At 39.1% G+C, this 20,120-nt stretch overlaps 1 protein-coding gene across 1 annotated transcript in view; it reads right to left on the reverse strand.

Moving 5' to 3' along the window:
- FNDC3B (fibronectin type III domain containing 3B) overlaps positions 1-20,120 on the reverse strand; it is a 195,702-nt gene that overhangs the window by 94,336 nt on the left and 81,246 nt on the right. Inside the window, exon 4 of the mRNA XM_061374824.1 lies at positions 460-536. Coding sequence (XP_061230808.1) covers positions 460-536 — 77 coding nt within the window. The remainder of the gene's footprint in view (positions 1-459; positions 537-20,120) is intronic.

The following is a 20,120-nucleotide window of genomic DNA, read 5'->3' on the forward strand; positions in this document are numbered from 1 at the left end:
TTTTCCATAACTTGATAATTAAATCACATTTATTCTTGCAAACAAAGCAAAGTGTCCCAGTTCTGGATATGCTGCAGAATTTCTGCTGGGAAGATACTGAGGATCAACAGCATATTTTATAGCTACAGTGGTTCCTCTGACTTTCACTATCCCCTACCCTTCCAGCTGTCTCACTAAAAGTATGACCTAACAAAGGGAAAGAAGTTGCATATATATAGGCTCAATCTACATGCATACCTTTTATTAGTGTTATAAATAAAACTGGTATACATACCAGGGTGTGAAGGTGCACGTATGCTCAGTTGTGCAAATGTATGTGTACTGTCAGTAAAGAGGCAGAATATGAAAAGGTATTACTGTTCTCATTAATATTTATAAACTAAACTTCTACCAAGTAAACCTGCCTAAATGGATTCATGCTATTGCTCTTGTATAATTTTAAATCTTCAAAAAGCATACCTGTGAGATATAACCGGGAGGCACATGAATAGGGGGAATGGATCCATTGGGTGACATCATGGGAACCTCTGCAGGTCCTAATAGAAGGAAACAAAGAAGATATTTTTTCAGTTAAAAAAATGCACAACTGCTCAGAAAAGCCTAAAAATAGCTTTATTTTGGAAGCCTGCAAGAACAAAATGAGCAGCTCTTCTAATTTCTGGTATATGGAAAATACCTTGTGCCATCACTCTGAGAATAAGATCATTGTTCAATGACTTTACCATATATTCCGTTGAAATAATATTTTCATCATAAAACAGCTAAAACATAGACTTTATATTACCCACTGATCAACTTATACAGCATTAAGCAGTAACACAATACGTCCTTTAGCAGCCCACAATTCCTATATTGAAATCTGGTTAAGTTATTCTTGTCGAAGGCATGAGAGCCGAGAACAAAGCAGAAACTGTGCAGCCTGGAATTAGGCAGCTCCCAAGGAAAGCGTCCAATTGTAGCAAAAAAAAGTCACATATGTGAAAAACTATCTATCTATTTAAGAATACACAAAGACCAAATTCATTATCTCAGCTATTCAGACTAACCTTGGAATGTGGTTATACAAGCAAGAAGCTTATGGTTTCCACTCCGAAATCCAGCCCTGAAACATGCAAGTTCCATTTTGAGGCACTGAATAAAAGGATAACAAAGCAAGTGCCATAACCATTCGACTTCTGCAAACAGAGCCTCACAGCTAAAAGAGAGCCTCTAGATAAATGGGAATAGTTTGCTCAATTGCTCATTGATTCAGCCATTAAAATCAGGAACATCACATACAGCAGTCAATAAAATGAATCTCCAAAACATCAGACAAATGTTTGCAATAAGAGTTGACTACTTTGAAAAAGAAAAATTGATTTAATTACCTCCTTATTATATATTAAAATATTTATACTAGCCTGTTAGCTAGTCCATTTGCCATGGTCTAAGAAAATAGTCATGGTCAAACTCTCAAGAATAGCTTAGAGAATTCTGCTCCTTGCTGCTGCAAATTGAATTTCAGCTTTGACTAACAATACAAAAGATAACTTCATAACCTTCTCTGATGGAGAAGCCATCAAGCATATCCAAACCATATCACATTCTAGGTAGGGAAGCTAAGCACTAAAACATATGAAGGCACAGGCATAGATGGGATGTAATAGCCTTTAGAACTGACTGCTCCTAAAGTTTAGGCTAAAACTAATGAAATCCCCAGCAACAAAGTTTGCTGATACCAGTCTGTTGTCTGGTATCAGCAAAACCAAGCCACATGAAATTATCAAAAAGTCACTCCCTATTCCATCTATATTTTTATAATACTCCTCAGGCTGATTATTGGACAATAAACAGGAACACCCAACCTCTCAAAATTCAAGTTACACACATGAATCCATCTGAGCTATTTGTATCTCCTCTGACCCTGGGTCGTTTTCTCTATCCAGTTATTTATAGTTTAATCAGCACATACTGTTTTTATTAGTCACATCTAGATTTGAAATACAGTGATTTATCAACAATTGTATTAAGCACATGGGAACTCCAAAGTTTTAATTAAAGGAAGTCATTTTAGGTGTGTGGTTCTGCTGCTCTTCACCCTTCCCTATGCTTAACTATGTGGGAAATTTTACCTACACTACCAACAGGTACTATACTACCTATTGCTAGTATAGGTAAAGTATAGGCTACTTTTTAGGGTACCTTATTCATCTCACACGAGTTCCTCCACCTTATTCTATAGCTCTTTCAACATTGTCTCCTCAGATAATCAACAATTTTAGTGTGAATGGAAAAAATATTCATCATGAGCAGTAATTGATTATGGGGAGTGAGCTACCCCCTAAATGGCTCTGTAAGTGGCTCTATCTATACCCATCAAAAACATGAAGTGACAACTGGTTCGGAAGGAACTTTACAGAAATATTATTTCAGTAAACACGGGTTTCCTATTAAAAAAAATCTGCAAATTTCTTTTGAGGAATATGTTTTTTATTTCTCTCTGAAGCTACTTTGGTCTATGTACACTGCCAAATTGTACTCCACAGTGAGCTGGACAGTATATCTATACGTAACAACCAATACTGGTAAAAACAATAATATTTTTGGGGGGGGATTCAATCCACACTGGACTGTCAAGTGTAATTCAGTTCTTCAGAATGGAACATGCCTGAGGTTATGTAAAATGAGTAGTTAACATGGTTACACGACTCATTCCATGTCAGTGATTTCTCAAACCTGAACAACTACATGGAAAGAAAAGGCATTTTAAAATCAAAAATCCTGAGTTCACTATTTAAGCAGACAGCAATGTATATGTTACACAAATGTTGCTTGGTAGAATAAAGCATTAATGTTTAACCTGTTTCAGCCCCTCACCAAAATGCTATCTACTTACAGTTTTATTGACCCTAGAGAGTTTTCCTCAAAAATAGGTACTCTGACTTGCAAATAAATTTAAAAATGGAACAGTTTTGGAGCTTCTCCATATAGATAGACTAGATACTCTATATGCAAAAAATGAGAAACACTTTGCTTGGCAAGCCTCATATCTGTCTTTCTAAACCTTGTGCCAATTGCTCAATGGAGTAGCAATCTTCTCGCAGGAAGAAATCAAACTCCCACACCGATCCTGTTGACTGTAACACTTCCATTCCAATTAAAAATAAAATTTAAAAAATCATGTTTTATCATCAAAACATGCACCATGCAAGATGATTCTTAACCTTGCATATGACCCACAAACTGTTAAAGTCATTTGGATAACAAGTTTTAAAAGAATGACAGCCTACTGATTTGCAGCTAGATTTTGTTTCCAGCGCTTTGATTTCAAGGTTAGCCAAATGACTTTAGCATACATTATTTCATCTCTCTCATCAATGGTATCAAATCAGCTTCAAGCAGTAGTGAGTAAAATACAGACCCACAGCATGATGACTCCCAGGAATTACTAAAGACTATTCTTGCAGTGAAACCATGCCCCAATTAACACTACAACAAAATCATATCTTTGAGGGTTTGGGTTTTTTGTCGGGGTTTTTGATTTTTTGTTGGTTCTTTTTTAGTGTTTTTGGTTATGTCAAATTTTATTTAACTGTTAAAAAGCAGACATTTAGAGAAGAATGTTCCTCATTTGCTTGTATCCACAGGATGGATATAAGTAATATGTCCTCTAGGGACTTAGAACTTCTCAAATTTTAATTGAAGCTTGTGGCTTAATACAAAACTTAATTTAAATGAGAAAAAGTCGATCCGTTCTAACACAGATAATGTACGCTGAAATGAACTTGCTTTTGTACTTTTCAAATATGCTAACACACTGAGGCTGGCTCTCTCCTGAGTTCATAATGAATCTGAGCCAGAAGACCTTTGGCCACCTCTGCTGACAAAGCAAGAGGATGAATTCCACCCCAAGCTCCTTCACCATAACTACAGAGCATCTCCATCACCTTCTGGAGGGATCCCTCAAAATGCGGGGGCTGGCTCCATCCAAAATGCAGGTGCAATGGAACGATTCCTCCTCCTCTGAAATAAGAGGAAAAGCAGAGGAGGCACCAGCCTGAAGGCACTGAAGTCCATCCAGCCAGGGAGGTGACAGACCACACTTTTCCCCATCCGCAAGAGCATAAAGTTTTCATATTTCTAATAAGTTAATTATTAAGGGACAGTAAGCAACTCAGCCTCATATTGTGGCAGAGCTAATTAACAGCTTGACACCCCAGAAGAGCCTGTCCTCCTCTTCCAAGCCACATGTTCCCACCTTCATGCTGCTCTGTCACTCCTCTGATGACATGGCAACAAATTATTTTAACCATTTTAGATGACCAAGAAGATTTTGCAAATCTATTACCTTTTCAAGAATACCTGCACACATCCATCTAACAAATTATTCTATTCCTTCTTGCATTGTGGTTTACTGTGTGAAGCTGCAGATAAAAGTAAGTCTCCTTTCCAATCTCTGCCTCCCACTAACCCTGCCAGGGGGATGCTTCTGTCTCAAAGAGATTGCCAGTCCTTCTGGCCAATTTTATTCTTTCAGAAATCATTTTGCAATCTACTTGAGGAACTTCTGTCCCAAGGTTTTCAAGGCTAATTATAGCCTTGCAATCCACGGCACTTCCAAAATTCTTGTATAAAACCAGTTTGGGCATAAGTAGATTTTTTTCTTGTTCCCGATTGACCTTTTATGCATGAATTAAAGATCACTTTAGTTTAATTGGGTTTTTTCCTTATAGAAACCAAAATCTGACAATTCAGTTCCTCCAGATATAGTGATGCATCTTTCCTGTTTCTTTCTTTCCACACAGCATTATAGGGCAAAGAAGTAATTCCACTACACTGTTTTCCTTTCCTTAGTGCTTACAGAGCATTGCCTTTCTCTCTTTATTACTAAACTATGTCCACTGTAGAATATTTTCCACATCCAGCCTATGAGCATATGTTTAGCTCTGTGTTTCTACTGTTTTGCATAGCTTATTAATGAGAGCAAACCCTACCAGGCATTGTAACGAAGTTCCCATTCTGAGACCTGTTACTGAAAACTCTCTGAAGTTCAGGAATTTCACAACCCTGTTTCTAGCAATCACATACCAACTTACCATTTCACACTGCAATATCTGCATTACCAGGGAAACACCACTTACTCTGAAGTTTAAGAATCCTGTACATTTTAATAACTAGAAACTACTGCACTAGCTAAGAAAAACATACAATCCAGACAGGTAAATGCATTATAAAGTTCAACAGTTACCTAGTTAAGTAATCCATGACAAAAATACTATGCCTCCCTTGGATTCACAACAAAACTAATAGCAGATCTTTCACACAGGGTGCTTCTCAGGAAGTAGATCTATGAAGCAAGAGGTATGACCAAATGAAAAGGAGAGATAATTAAAGGGCAAACTGGCCTGCTTTGCTAGAACGACCCAGGGCTTGCTGACCTTGGCCAGGACTCAAGGGTTTGCATTTTCACATGGATGAACAGCTGTTCCGGAACAATTTCCTCAATGAAGCAAGCACAAACAGGCTCCCTGATGCTGTTGGGACCAGTATCTTTCCCCTCCACTTGGTTACTCTCGAATCAGCTTACGGATGAAACAAGGTTACAAGGAAAAACAAATCCTGGATCATTACATTCATCATCCTTCCTCTGCAGCAGAGATGTGGTGTTTTTCCTAGCCTTTCGGCCAGAGCCTAAAACTGCTTGTTAGCACAAGCTAACAAGACCATTTCATAAAAACCTTTACAGTAGGATGCAAACAGCTTTCACATATAAATAGCACCACAATTTTGAGGTGCAATCTTAGACAAAAGGTAACCCAGATGCCAACTTACTCCTGTTCACAATACAGTAAAAGGCAGACTCCCAGGGTACTTAAGTTATTAGGACACAGGGTCTTAAATTGATTGCTGATCAAGCTCCAAATACTGTATCTTTAGATTAAGCAAATTTCTAGATTAAAGAAACTCCACATCAGACAGAAAAGAAGGAGCAGTTTTCACAATACTAAGTGCTTGAGGGGGTAAAATGACAGCTTTAAAAAATACCTTTGGAGAGGTCTGAAATATCAAAAAATCCCATTACACTGCATTCAACCTGCCACAGGTTGAGTTGTGAAAGGTGCAAATGTAACATCTTATAACATGGTTAGGGTTAATGAAAGCATCCAGCTCATGCCTGAAGAAGACAACACATATAGAGCGCTTTACATTGCCTGTCCATATACATTTGTCCTTTTTTAAAAGACAACCTCACCTACACATAAGGATGTGAAGAAAAAGATGCCTAACACACAACCATTCACACTGTCCTCTTTGTTTTCTATTCAGATCACAGTTTAGTAGTATGAAGCAATTTCTTCACTTCATCAGAGAAGTGCATTACCAAAACCCTCAAGTTTAACAGAAATGGCTCTGTGAATTTCAAATTACGTCGGATCCCACAACCACTGATAACTTCAATGCAAATGTAACATCTGAAAAAAAGAAGTTACCAGCTTGACGTCTCCTGGACCTGCATGGCTTAACCACTGAACAGGTACCTCAACCTGTAACACAGTGTTTGAAGATGGAGACTGAAGCACCTTTGATCTTTAGCAACTTCTATGACCGCTTTGTTTTTTTAAATATTCTTTCTAAATCCTGTGACTACATTAGGAAAGGTTAAAATTATAGCAGGCTTTTACCTGCTCCCCCAGATTTTCAAGTTAATTTCCTGTAAATATAATTACAAATAAAATGCAAAAATAAAGTTATAAAAAATACATCAGTCTATTGGAGTTTCAGTGCATTATCATTACTAACATTAAACTGCAAATCACGTACACTTGATTTACATGGTTAGTACTTAGAGCCACTGGCCCGACAATAATATCCAGTCTAGAGTCTGGGTTTGACTGATGTTTTCAACATGTGCAGACAAACTCAACTAAACATCAAATCAAAATACTCTGAAATCTGTGCCAAAAGCATCAAGCAGACAGCTCCTGGAGCATATTCTGCCTTATTTACATGACAGCACCTTTGCTGCTTACACTAGAGACTCTTGAAAACAGTTTATTTTACTCGTATTTGCTACTTGACCTGCTACACACAGCAGGAGGCTCAAGTACATTCAATCTGGAGTTAAACAACAGTACTCTCCAGTTAAATGTAAGAACCAAGAGGTTCCTACTCAGCAGGGTGATATTTTGCAATGTGTGTCTCCCAGATGTTGTGTTTTGGTTTGAGGCATATTCTAGAAATTATACAGTAACTCATAAAAACAGGAAATGAACTAAAAAGATATCAGTTTCACCAAATATGCCCTGTCCAAAGCTATCACAATGCTACAAGCTGTCACACAGTACTATTGCATCTGAATTTGAAGAGGAAGCAAAGTAAAATGCTCATTTTTATACCCACAGAACTATGAATTAATATATTTTCAGACATCAAATGTTTGATGTTTCAAACATTGAGTGCATTGCATATTGAGATACTTATCCTGAGAGCATTAAAAAAAATTGTCCCTCTCCTCAGCTGCAAGACCTCACATGCCATCCTGCACCTTTGGGGTTCACCACATTTCACTGATTTAACAAGCAGAAGAGAGTCCAGACGAGATTAATGGGCTGCTTTATTAGCCTGGCACATCATCCCCATGGCCATCAACAGCTTCTGCTTCTGCTGTGGGGCTGGAAGTGGAGCAGGAAGCACCTAGGGACAAGGATCTGGTCCCACAACATAGGGCCACCCTATGCCAGTGACAGAGCACCAGCAATCACCATTTGCAGCAATTAAGCTTACACTGACAACATAGGGGCCACTGAAGTCTTTAGAAAAGGTTAGACAAGCACACTTGCCACAGAGAATAAAGAAAGATGAGATGGGTTCTTCAGGTCTTTTACTGTTCTTTCACATTCCCAGGTGGGGTTTGCTACCTTTTAGCACTGAGCACATGTATTATTCCAGAGTTTCAATTTACAGGCAACATTTTAGAGTGGAACATTTTTTGGTGTTATTTTGAATAGAAATGGAGTATTTTCCTGCTCTAATCTGAACAAACAAGTTGGATTCTTTTGCTAAAATAAACCTTTTCTGATGGTTGGCTCATCAGCTGCTACTGCAAAAACACTTGCAAAGACTATGTTGCAATACTTCAAGCATTGAAAATAAGCATACTCCCATGGCAATTCACCAGATGGGCTACAGACTGTAAATCATAGATGTCTAGACTAAAACATAAGAGACAAACATCTGTCTAAAATCAGTTGACTTGAATGGCAAATACTGTTAAATAAATTAGGACTACTTTGGAAACAAAGAGAACAACTAACTACGTTGAAAACATCTGAAATTAATCCATTAGCACACAAACCACAACACAACAACCTGAAACTGGAGAGTCATTCATTACATGATGAATATTAGCTCAAGATAACATTGTGACATCTGAAGCAGAAGCACAACAGCATTTCTATGACCCAGCACCACGTTACCCCACAAGGACTCATGAATCCATCTCCAGAACATCTGGCTGGAATGGGGTTGTTATTCTCCTCACTTCACAAGTGAAACTATGGGACAAAGAAATTAAATGTGTGATGCAGGGTCACACAGGAAGCTTGTGGGAATGTAACTGGACACAAATCCAGAATAGGCCTTTGGTCACAAAACAATACTTTAGCCTGAATAGAACCTCAGACTGCTAAAGAAGGGTAGGGCATCACATAAGAAAATACACTATTTGGGGGGGCGGGGGGGGGTAGGGAAGAAGTCTTCCTCATTTCTAACTTTTTTTTCATTTCAGAATCACAAAAATCCTCATGTATCAAGTTTTTACACTGCTAAAGCTTTGAACAGTAACAGAATAATTAGCATCCTCCAACCAAGTTTCCCACCAGACCTGTATAGCCACTGCACTTTTAACCAGACCTCAGTTTTACAGGGAACATATGTCATTAAATGAAAATTATTTTCTTTTTTGCACTAGTTTTTAACAGCATTAGCATTTACACAGAACACTATCTGCCTGCTATCAAGAGGTTATTTGTCGAAATACAAAGAGCAAGCCACAGTAACATCATAAGGATGGAAGTTCAACTGTAGACATTGTTTTGCCTTTGCAATTTTGAGAAAACTCTTCAACACATTCTAGTGATGTAATGCTTTTGGAGAAGTGTGTGTGCATGTGCTGGCTTTCTGGCACATTTTTGAAACAACATTCACTTGCAAAAACTTTTGTTCTCTGCAACAGGTTTATACAAACACTAAACAATTGGCTTTGAGCACAACTTCCATTAGAAGAAGAGATAATTACACAACACCACTTTTCTGCAGCAGTAAAAGAAAATGCTCCAATTATTCATAACCTGATTATTGCATTCCCATGGCAACACCAGGAGGACTGTACAATCAGCAACAGATCCAAAACCTAGCCAACAATGAAGTTACATAGTACGTTTTCTTTCACCTGCCCCAAATGAGGCAGCAATTAGGTGATGGCTATTCTTTACCTGTCCACCCACAGTGAGAAAAATCATCCAGCCAGTGAAAACTACAGCAAACTTCCAACCCTACCACCCACCTAGCGCTGACACGGTGCCACCAACCATCATCACAGGGGCTGATGAATTTTGTTCTGGATATGTTTGGATCTTAGACTTCACTGACTCATCTAAAGTTCTCTATTTGAGCGTGCTCATCAAAACCAGCAATTAATATCTACATGCCACAAACAAGCACTCTTTATCATGCAGGTTGGGGAAGTAAAGTAGAATCATCAACACAGTTGGTATTCAGGTACACGCTGGGCTATTTTGTGAGGCTGTGGCAAACAACTGCCATCTCCCCAACATGTATATATATATATAAAATACAGACATCTATTCAGTAAGCATTAAAAGCAAATGTCAAGATATTTAATATTTGCTGTTTCTCTGTGGAGGTTTTATTACAGCACTGCACTTACACCAGATTAATTCAGGAAAAAAATGCATACTAAAATTTTAAGTTTGACAATCTGTGCTGTGCTCAGAGATGCCCTCTATGAGCCCAGGGGTTTCCCAGCTGAGCTTTGCTCATGCCATGGGGAGAGCCATGGTTCAGTAATCCTAAAGCAGCTCATTCAGAATTAAAAATAAGAAGCTGCATCTTACATAGAGAAGCCTCAACCAAAATCTAGTTCTTTTTCAGCGACTGCAACAGACGAATAAAATACCTCCCTGAAACAGGGAGCTGCTGGACACAGCCCTCCCCAGAGAAAGCCAGTTCTACCTGAGCCTCTCCTGACTGATACTGCCTCTTCAGCACCTCCAGCAACCGAAGTTCCACAAAGTCCCCAGCTAGCATCTTCTATTGCCTACCTGCCTTTGCATTGGAAAGGTGTCCAACATGACTTTCTCTGCTTTAAAATTTTCACTTATTCTTTCTCCATCCACAATTGTAGACGGAGCAGCCTTCTATTATTTTCTTTCCAACAATGTTTTATGAAAGCCCCTGCCATCCCCCTTCACTTTGCCCTGTCTCCCTTGAGCCTGCCCTTCCACAGACCAAAGAAAATTCATTTTTCAAGCTTCTCCCACAGCTCCACGTTGACAGCCTGGTTTCTCTTTTCTGCTGTTCTCTATATCTTTTGCAGTCATGCCAGACTGAAAGGAAGATGTTCAAATCCCATTGCAAAGCCTACCAGAGCCACAAAAAGCTTCTTGCATTGACTTTAGTCCCTCCTCACCTTTTCTACTCCAGAAGACTCTTATTGTAGCTCTCAGCTACACGGTGCCTCTCCCAGAGAAGGCACTAACTTGCTTTTTCACAGCCTGCTTTCATTTATAAACACTAAAGGTGAGGAGGAAGGCTGTGACTCACCAAGACTTCACTTATGTTTGAAGGGCCCCATCATCCTCGCCTCGTTTTCACTTAATTTCTCATATTTCTAAGTTGAGCCACGGCAAGAAGCACACTAATTGAGTTCTGTTTTAAAACATGCCTCTCTCAGCTAATGACAGCTTCACATCCCTTGAAAAATAAACCATAAATTCTTATTTTTCTGTGTCCCCAGATAAGTAATTCTATCACATAGCATGGCACAGCAGGGAGAATTAGACTCTTCCCTTTGTATATAAATTAACTGGTGATGGGAAACAAATATTGTATAATAATTAACTAAATTATTCTAATTATTAAAATAACTTCTAATTTAAAAAGAGTCTGGGATATTTTCTCCATAGTACATGTACAATATTCTGAACTTCACATGCAATACAGGGAGTTTCTTGTTGGCTCTAGCAACCGTGAAATTAATTTACTATCCAAAACATTCATCATGTATCTTAATGGAGATTAAAGCAGCCCTATCCTCCAGGAAATAAGAATTTCAACTGCACCACTCTTTGGGTATCAGCTGCTGAGAAGTTTTAAGGGAACAACACACACCTCAGTGTAACACTGAGGTTATTAGCAAGTTTTCAAACATAAGCAAAAAAGTTATCCTTCCCATGGTTCCCAGGTCTTCAGCGTTGTCCATCCCAGCAGAGGAAAAAGCCCTGCCTTGCAGGAAAGCAGGCTGGCACAGCTGCCTCCACTCTGAAGCCTTCATGGGTGCAGTTGCATTGGAATAATCCCATCGCTGGGACCCTTCCGAGACTACTGAGGTTCCCAGAGGGATTACCCCAGCACAACAGAGCCCAGCATGACAACTACACCCGCAGGGTCTGGAATTTGAAGAAAGTGAGTGGGGTGCAGGGATAAGGGATTTAGCCACTTCGCAGCTATTCAAGGAATGTTCTTGATTTCCTCTTAACAACTTTAGGTTGAAAAACTATCTTCTGAATTTTTGAAGTTTTTGGTATTTCAACTCTACTGTTAGGATCCAACATTTCAGTTAGTAAAGTAAACAAAGCTTCCACATTCAGTGTTATAGCATTTCTTACAAGCAAAGAGAGGGAGGGAAAGTGGCAGCTAGAAAAGCATATATATAGTGCATTATTTCACACACACACACACACACACACACACACACACACACAGTTTTCAAAAGGTAAAAATTTGGAGTCATAACTTTGGTCCCTGTGGCTGCAGGAGTGCATGTGCTAACAAGGGCAAGGGCTGTGCCCTGACTTCATCTGACTGATGAAAACACAAATCTCACCCACCTTGTTTCCTTTAAATTATTTTTGATCATTAAAGAAATAAAATCTCTCTTTATAGCATTTCTGCACCTAAACTACCTAATATTCATGTCCTAATGCAGAACCCGTCATTTCAATTCAAAATTTCTCATAAGTTTGAATGAAAGGTCTGTGCCCCCAAACCTTCACGCAGACATAACTGTGCAATGTACGTGTTGTACACACAACCAAATCGCTTCTTTATCAAAAGCAGGAAAAAATCCATGACATCCTTTTTATCCCTAAACCATTTCAGGGATCCTGGCAATCAGGCAGCACTGCCTGGAATACCTGGAGTCAGGACTGCTGCACATCTACCAGTGTTCGTCTGAGAGTGAGCAAAACAACTCACTGGGTCAGATGAGTTTGTGCATTAGCCCTCCAAGTACACAATTAAAAAAACATTAAAAAAATAATGAAAACAATTTGTTCTGGTGACTCAGAATCTCCATCGCTTCTGTAACGCTGCATCACTCTGGCTTCAGATCTATTCTCATGGGTTTTGGGCTCGTGACTCAACTGTTTTCCCCTGTATTCATCCATCAAGAAGTTACTGAAATTTGCATGCATCACAGGGTCTGGCTAAAAGGAAGAAAATCTAGAGGAATTAATATCATTGGAGAATATAAAAATAAAAACCCAAATCCAACCATTGTTATTTTCCTTGGAAGTTACAGAAATTACAACTCATCAACCTTGCTGGTTAAAGACTGCTTTGTTTACCCCAAGCCCTTCCAATGTTACGATTGCAACAATGCTCAGCAACTGTTTTCAAAATATCAGAAAACAGCATCCTGAAGAAACACGCCTCACACACTAGCTACTTTTTTTATTTGGAGGGTTTAACAAGTAAACTCGGTTATTTTAAACTCAGAGAGGTTTTACTCCTATATTGCTTCTAAAACTGCTGCTTTTATTTCAGACCTACAAATGGGTTTCTGCGCCAGAAAGAGGATGTATTCAGAAAAAAAAATCCTTCCCACCACATGCATTGCTTTGATAAGCTTCTTATCTTTATTTGCAGCATCCCTGAAGACTTAATGCAGTGATTTTTTCAAAACAAAACAAAACAAAACAACAAAAACCAACAAACAAGTTTTGACCATGAGCTCCTCATTTCCTGTCTGCTGAGAAACCAGGCAGCCACTGAAGTTTATGTTGCATGCTCCATGTATCACATTCCTGGACCCAGAATTTTATGTCCAGGTTACCACAGCCTTGGAAGGCAAGTAGCTTCTGATCTGTAGGCAACACCTCTGTCTGAGGTGAACTGAACATTAGATCTTAAATGTTTTATGTTGAACCACAGGCATGAGCTAGCAGAACAGCCTAACACAACAGAATTGGTCACCTCATTTATTTGCCAGGAGAAAGCTTAGCATCAAAAATTACATCTTGCACATAACAGCATTAAAGAACATCTAAACCCCATCATACACTATCTTGTAAGCTATAATACTCCCATTTACAAGAGAGCACAAAAAGAAGAGGTACTATCAGATACTGCTACATAAATAGCAAAAGAAAGAATCAGGAAAATAAATCATAGTGATGCTCAGCTCTCTGACTACTACATCAGTCTCCCTCGATACCTAAGATTCCGTAAGTCATAGAACAATCCAGACCCAGAGCGAAAGAAAACAACTTGACAAAGAATTCTCTGAAAAACGTGGTTTGTCACTCTGTAGTTTGCCATGCATCTGAGTTAAATTACGTCAATATAGTTTCCATAAGGGAAATTCTTTTTATAAAAACTTTGCTGCATCAGCATAATAGAAATATTGTTCCACACCATATGTTTTAAGGATTTACCTTCTTTCTTTCATTTCTGTATGTCTGTGCGTAAATATGTGTGTACTTGTATACTTTTATGCTGGCATACACAAGATAAACAATTCTGAAAAATTAAGAACAGTGAAATTTTAACCCTTTAATTTGTGTTCGTAAGAGATTTTCATCTATCCCATGTGATAATGCTCTAGCCACACCTAAGAGAAATTCTGGAGGATATAAGATACTCTGCAATGATCCATTTAGAAAAACGTGCATAGTGATTAGATGCACAGCAAATTTTCACTTTTCTAACATCCACCCAAAACAAAGGATATCATGATGTCAAATCAGTAAGCAGTGACTTGCAAGGAATTTGAAAGTTTACCAACAAAGGTCTTCCTATAAAAAACACCAGTTTTCCAGAATCCACATATTTCACAGGAAAACTCCAATGACACTGATGAGAACTAGGCAGGCTTTCAAGTGACACTCCCTACCCACCATACCAGCCCTTCCACTGGCTACCAGGAATTTAAGAGACCTGAGAAGCCAGACTCCTTCTACCTACTACAGCAAACATGGCCAACTGAGAGGAACCAGTTGCCTTTTGGAGGATAGTCTGGGCTGCTCTGCCCCAGGCTATGAGTCCTCTGAAAAAATATACTGTAATCTGAAATGCCAAATGGAGAAACCCACAAATTTGCACAATATGTGGTATTACTGTCTTTATAGCTGGCACTACTGCTAGGAAAGGCAGGAGCCACAGCTGGAGTCCACAAGTCTGATTCTGTATTAGTTGGTGGTACAAAAATATATGTGGATAATTCATAAACTTGCATACTCAGGTTTCACACTTAGCCCATTTTTCCTACAAAGGCCAGGTCCAAATGAGATTTTGGTAGAACGTGGCCATAGCTAAACACTTTCTTTTATGTTAATCTGCTTTAAAAATGTGCTTCTGATTATCAGGACATACATGACAAAAGATAACGTTAATACTGCTACTGCAATTTAACTTTTCCTGCTCTAAGATAAATAGAAGTTTCTTAACGTCATGCGCTTACAGATATTTTATACCACAATATACTACACTGAATCCATTCACCAGGGATATTTACGGGTACTTTGTAGAACTGTGCACTACATCAGGATATTTTATCAGTATCATATAATATAGCAAGTTATGCAAACCTCAGAGAGTGAATTAACTTCCACATACAATTTAAGACATATGTGAAGAGTTTATAAATACTAAGATGTGGTTAGTTTGTTCTTTTAAGTTTTCTTGCTACAAATGATTGGCTATAGTCTATGTCAAAACTGCCTCAAGAATGAGCTATCACTATAGAAACAGTGATAGCAATGAAGTCCTTCCTCCCTCTCCTGCACACAAAAGCCTAGGAACAAACACATTCTTGTTATTTCTTAGTGAGTGCACACGGTAAACTCCTGAGCAGGACTCAGCAAGTTCAACCTTTTTCATTTGGTTCTAAAACACATTTTTTATTTCAGCAACTCTGCTCTTCACATCAGCTTTTCCTTCCATGTATAAAGCTCTCTAGCTCTGGAATTGTAAAACTGCTTGTGAAGCATTTTGAAAACAAAAAATAGATGAGCAGAGCACTTAAAGGAATTATAATCCATGTTTATTTAAGTTAGATATAAATATAGTTAGGGAATGGGGGAGGGAAGGGAACAAGGGTGAAATTTTATTTGTGCTGCGAAGAGCCTGAAGTTAGCACATTACTTATTACAATTTTCAGATTGATTCACCAAATTCCTACCAAGTTACCTCTACTGTACAACTGCGTATCAGATGTCTAGAATTAAGCTTGTGTTAACATCCTTTAACATCAGATGAGCTTGCACAGGTAATAGAGCAGTTAATGTAAATGCTGCTGTAGAATCAGGCACTACTATGCTAATTTTCCAACACAAAAGCATGCTTACAAACTACAGCTGAAGGCTTAGAAGCAAAAAGAAATATTTTACAGGCATTGTTTAAGTCTCTTAGAAAAGAGTAATGATGAACTGGTTCATGACAGCAAACACTTTTTCAAAATAAGCTGAATGTTACGTTAAAAATTCACATTTACAGATTTTTTTCAAGAAGCAGATACAGCAACCTTCTATTGCGAAAGAAAGTTTAAATCTAAAAATATAGCAGCAAATGGTAAAAATCCCATCCCTTCTTTTTGACTTCCTTCCCTTTCTGAACCCCTGCATTAAGGCAATGCTCTCATACGGTCACTAAAGGTTTTTTGACATTGCAGACGGCTGAAAGGAATATTTCTCTCTCTCTCTCTTGCATTCAGAAAGCCTGAGCACAAGAGGAGCTATTCAAGCCGTGATGGAGTGCCTCACAGAGACTGCAATATGTTCCCAGTTGGCAAGCAGAGATCTGTTTGGACAGTGAGCCCAGCCATCCCCTCCACAAACACCAGCATTCCTGCGACTCCGCAGCAAGGAGCACTGCAGGCCCTTGTCAAGGGCTCTCGCAACCCATCAGGTTAGGGCTCCAGAACAAACACCTCTTTGTGCCGTGCTTACAATTCAATAGGCTTTACAAAAAAAGCCGTCTCCCTCCACTCAGCATTAGTCTAGATCAAAAAAAATATTCAAAAAGCTGAAAAACGGGGAGGAAATACCATGGAATTATACTTTGATGTATCTTTAGTAGCTTAAACTTTTGGACAATATTACAATATTTTGGATACTTACCTGGTTCCTAATGATACGTCTTTTTGGGGAAAAAAATAAAAGGCAATAAATAAAAATGACCAAGTGACAAATGGACTGGAAAGTACTAGTTTTACTGCAAATTAGCAGCAGATGTTAAAAACTAAAATATTACCCTTGACCACAGCAACAGCAAGGTGCAAATTCTACACAGCATTACAAACCCGAGGTGGAAGCCTTCCCAGACCTGCACATGGATGCAGAGCTTCTGCCTTTCCTGATCACATCTGCTTTGCAAACAAGTACAGAGGTTTTTCACACACACAAGCCAGCCTCCCATCAGTCAGGGGTTAGAAAGCACCCAATCTGGCAGGGCTGACAGCATAAGGACTGCATCTTCATGCCTGTACACCCTTCCCTTTGCTCCGCCTTGCTGCATCCCTACAGGAATGAACCAAGGCTTCATCCTGATTTGTGGTGATAACATTAGCTCCTTACATAGAGAGTTGAGAAGTCTCTCTAAGACATATGTCACCAGGCCTCCAAGTAATCAATGGAAGTAATTAGCTTCCTCCATCAGATGTGTGCTCCATCTTCACTATTACTATTTTGCACTTGCAAAATTCATTAATACAACTGTAACAGAGAGGCCTGCAACTTCTACATACTTAATCAAACTTCAAGCAGACTCGCATAGCGGCAGATTCAGTGAGAGAAAGAAAGCCACAACTATAGAATTACATGAGAAAAGCACTATTTGGACACAGTAGGTTATGCTACGAAGTCAAATGGACCCAGTTCTTGCCACACCTTATTCCCACCTCCTGTTCCTGATGCTCATCCCCAGTGCATGTGGTAACTGTGCTGGAGATGGGTTTTTTGCTTTTGTGGTTTGTCTGTTGTGAGCTGAGGAGGGGACAAATGCAGAGATTAAAACCAGGAGAAGTTTTCTACTGTGATATACCCCAGTTCATGTACAACCACTGGGCTTGACATAACTGCATTTGATCCTATGGCCAACATGACGTGGTATCAGACTAAGCAATCAAGATAATCTTTTAAAATCTCTGAATTTATGAATCTCCAGGTCTCCTTCTCCATTCTACCTGGGCAGCATTAAATCAGACCTATGCTTCTGCTTCCAGGTCACAGCCCACTGTTGGGTTCCATCAGCCATGAACAGCAAAATCCACTTGTCTTTCACAGTCTTCAGCTGGAGTATTCAGCATGCAGAGTCTGAGAATCAAGCTGCCAAAAGTACAAACCCCTTGAGCTTAGACATGGTTAACATTTCCCCCACTCCCACCTTGCCTGGGTTGCGCAAGGTACAGCCTCTCTGCAAGCGTGATGGACATACAAGGGGAGAAGCGACTGCAAGGACCTGAAGAAGGGATGGAGGTGGTGCTCTGTAAGTGAGGACGAGGTGCAGAAAGAGGCTGGGGAAAGGAAACAAGGAGTCAGCAGAAGCAGGGAGGACTCAAAAGCATCACTCACAGTCTCAGGAACCTTCTAATGAACTCCCTGACACACTCATTCAGTGAAGAGGGGCAAATTCCTCCTCTGAAGCTCCAAAAGGCATTGCCATAGTAAGGAGGAGCGAGTGGAAAAGAGTAAGTGGGAACCCAGAAACTCATGGAATTCTTTTTTTCATTTGCCTTCCAATTTCCAGGGTTTCTCATTGGCAGTGCTTTGTCTCTCAGGTACAGCCCTCCTCCCCTCAGCAGAGCTTCATAAACATTAGGAGAGCATGTATGCACGGAAAAAGTCTATATTTACACTGCAATAATACACCACTCACTGTAAGCCTAAAAATGAAGCCCAACAAAAGGGCTCTCTCCAAATGAGAGGGATGGGAGTCTCTTTAAACATAAAGTGCAACAAAATTATACCACGGAAACTCTGGGACATTATTCAAATCATCCACATGAATAAAACATCCTGCCTTTGCCAAGTTTTGTTCAAGCTGACTTCAGCTTTCTGCTTAAACAAACCTCAGGCGACACTGACATCATTTGTAGCAGAGACAGCATTTTATTTAAGCTTGAAATCTGAGGGTGTTGGGTAGATTACCAAATAAAGAGTTGATTTTCCATCTAAAGAATCTCAAATGACCTGACTTCAAAGGCTGGATTTAGACTTACTAAGCCAATGGAAAACAAACATCTTTAATCTCCATACTGACATTAAACTCAAACAGAAAATAACTCTGGGAAAAGCCCTTTATCATCAAACTTCTACATAGAAATAGGGGAAAGGTGGTGGTGGTGGTAAAATCCAAATTATTCTACATAAATAGCCTGCCTCACAAGCAAGGTTACCTAGTTCCTCTCTTCCTACTATCTTTTGCCATCCCATTTTACTCATTTCTTCTTCAAATGTTAAATTATGCTAGGCATTTAGCTTAGATTAACACACTTGAGCACTAAGAATTTACTCTAGGGCAAATCAGACATTTAGATACATATGCAAACACCTAAATTATCTGTCTTCTGCATTTAGGTGCTACTGCACTTCAACTAAGAAAGCAGCTTTGCACATGAAAGAAAAGAGGTCTGGCAGCACTTACTGATCATTATTTGGCCCTGAAGATACCAAGTTATTAGACCTGAAGCTTTATTTCTAGTATAGGATTCAACACTGACTCTTTTTATTTTTTTAATATATACCGAGACTAGAAACCATGTGCCTGGCTAAGAAGGACACACACATTAGCTTGTTATTATATAGACAATTATCTTCTTTCCCATCTCAAAAACAGCTTTCAAAAACTGCTCAGAAATCCAAACTATGTAATATTCCCCAAAAGAAGAGAGAGGGTGGAGAAGGAAACCATGTCCTTTACCATAGGAATACTGCCACCAAATGATGTGTGGTCCAGCCTATGTATCAGTGACAGCCTGCCACTGAGACGAAACAGGCCCTGGGTTTAAAGGCAGGAGCTGTTTAACAATGAACAATAAGAAAACAACATGCAAAGTAGGACAGATACCACAAATTCCTTGAAATCACATTTTGGGGAATTCCAATACACAGCTCAAGACAGCATATACACCCTTTATTCAGGCACTAGAAGTAAGTGATCTAAAGAAAGCTGCTACAAGCTTTGCAACTCAGACTTACAAAAACACACCCAGAAATAATAACATGCCATCACATTTCTTTTTTAAACAAAATCATTGCCCTTCTTTTAAAAACGAATATCAAGTTTCTAGCTGAATAAATTGAGGGAGCCTCATTATTTTTAGCATGCTAACTGAACCTGTCAATCAGCTTTCATAAATACATACAATTAGTCTGATCCAGCAAGATACTTAACACATGTAATTCTCAGACTTCAGAAATCTGAGCAACTCACAAGAGTACATACAGTATCCCGCAAGTATGGAGTTACACATACTGTAACCTAAAAATATGAAGTGACAGAAATACAGCATTAAATCAGAAGTCCAAGTGCTCTCTGCACTTTGGCACTGAAGCATTCGCCCAGGTTTGGCTTTACCATCCCTGCATTGTTGAGCTGCATACATGAAGTCACACACACTT

The sequence above is a fragment of the Neopsephotus bourkii genome, unplaced genomic scaffold, assembly GCF_033783945.1.
Source record: "Neopsephotus bourkii isolate Nb327-2 ecotype Australia unplaced genomic scaffold, CSIRO-AGI_Nbou_v1 NB_1654, whole genome shotgun sequence".
In the NCBI taxonomy this organism is placed as follows: domain Eukaryota; kingdom Metazoa; phylum Chordata; class Aves; order Psittaciformes; family Psittacidae; genus Neopsephotus; species Neopsephotus bourkii.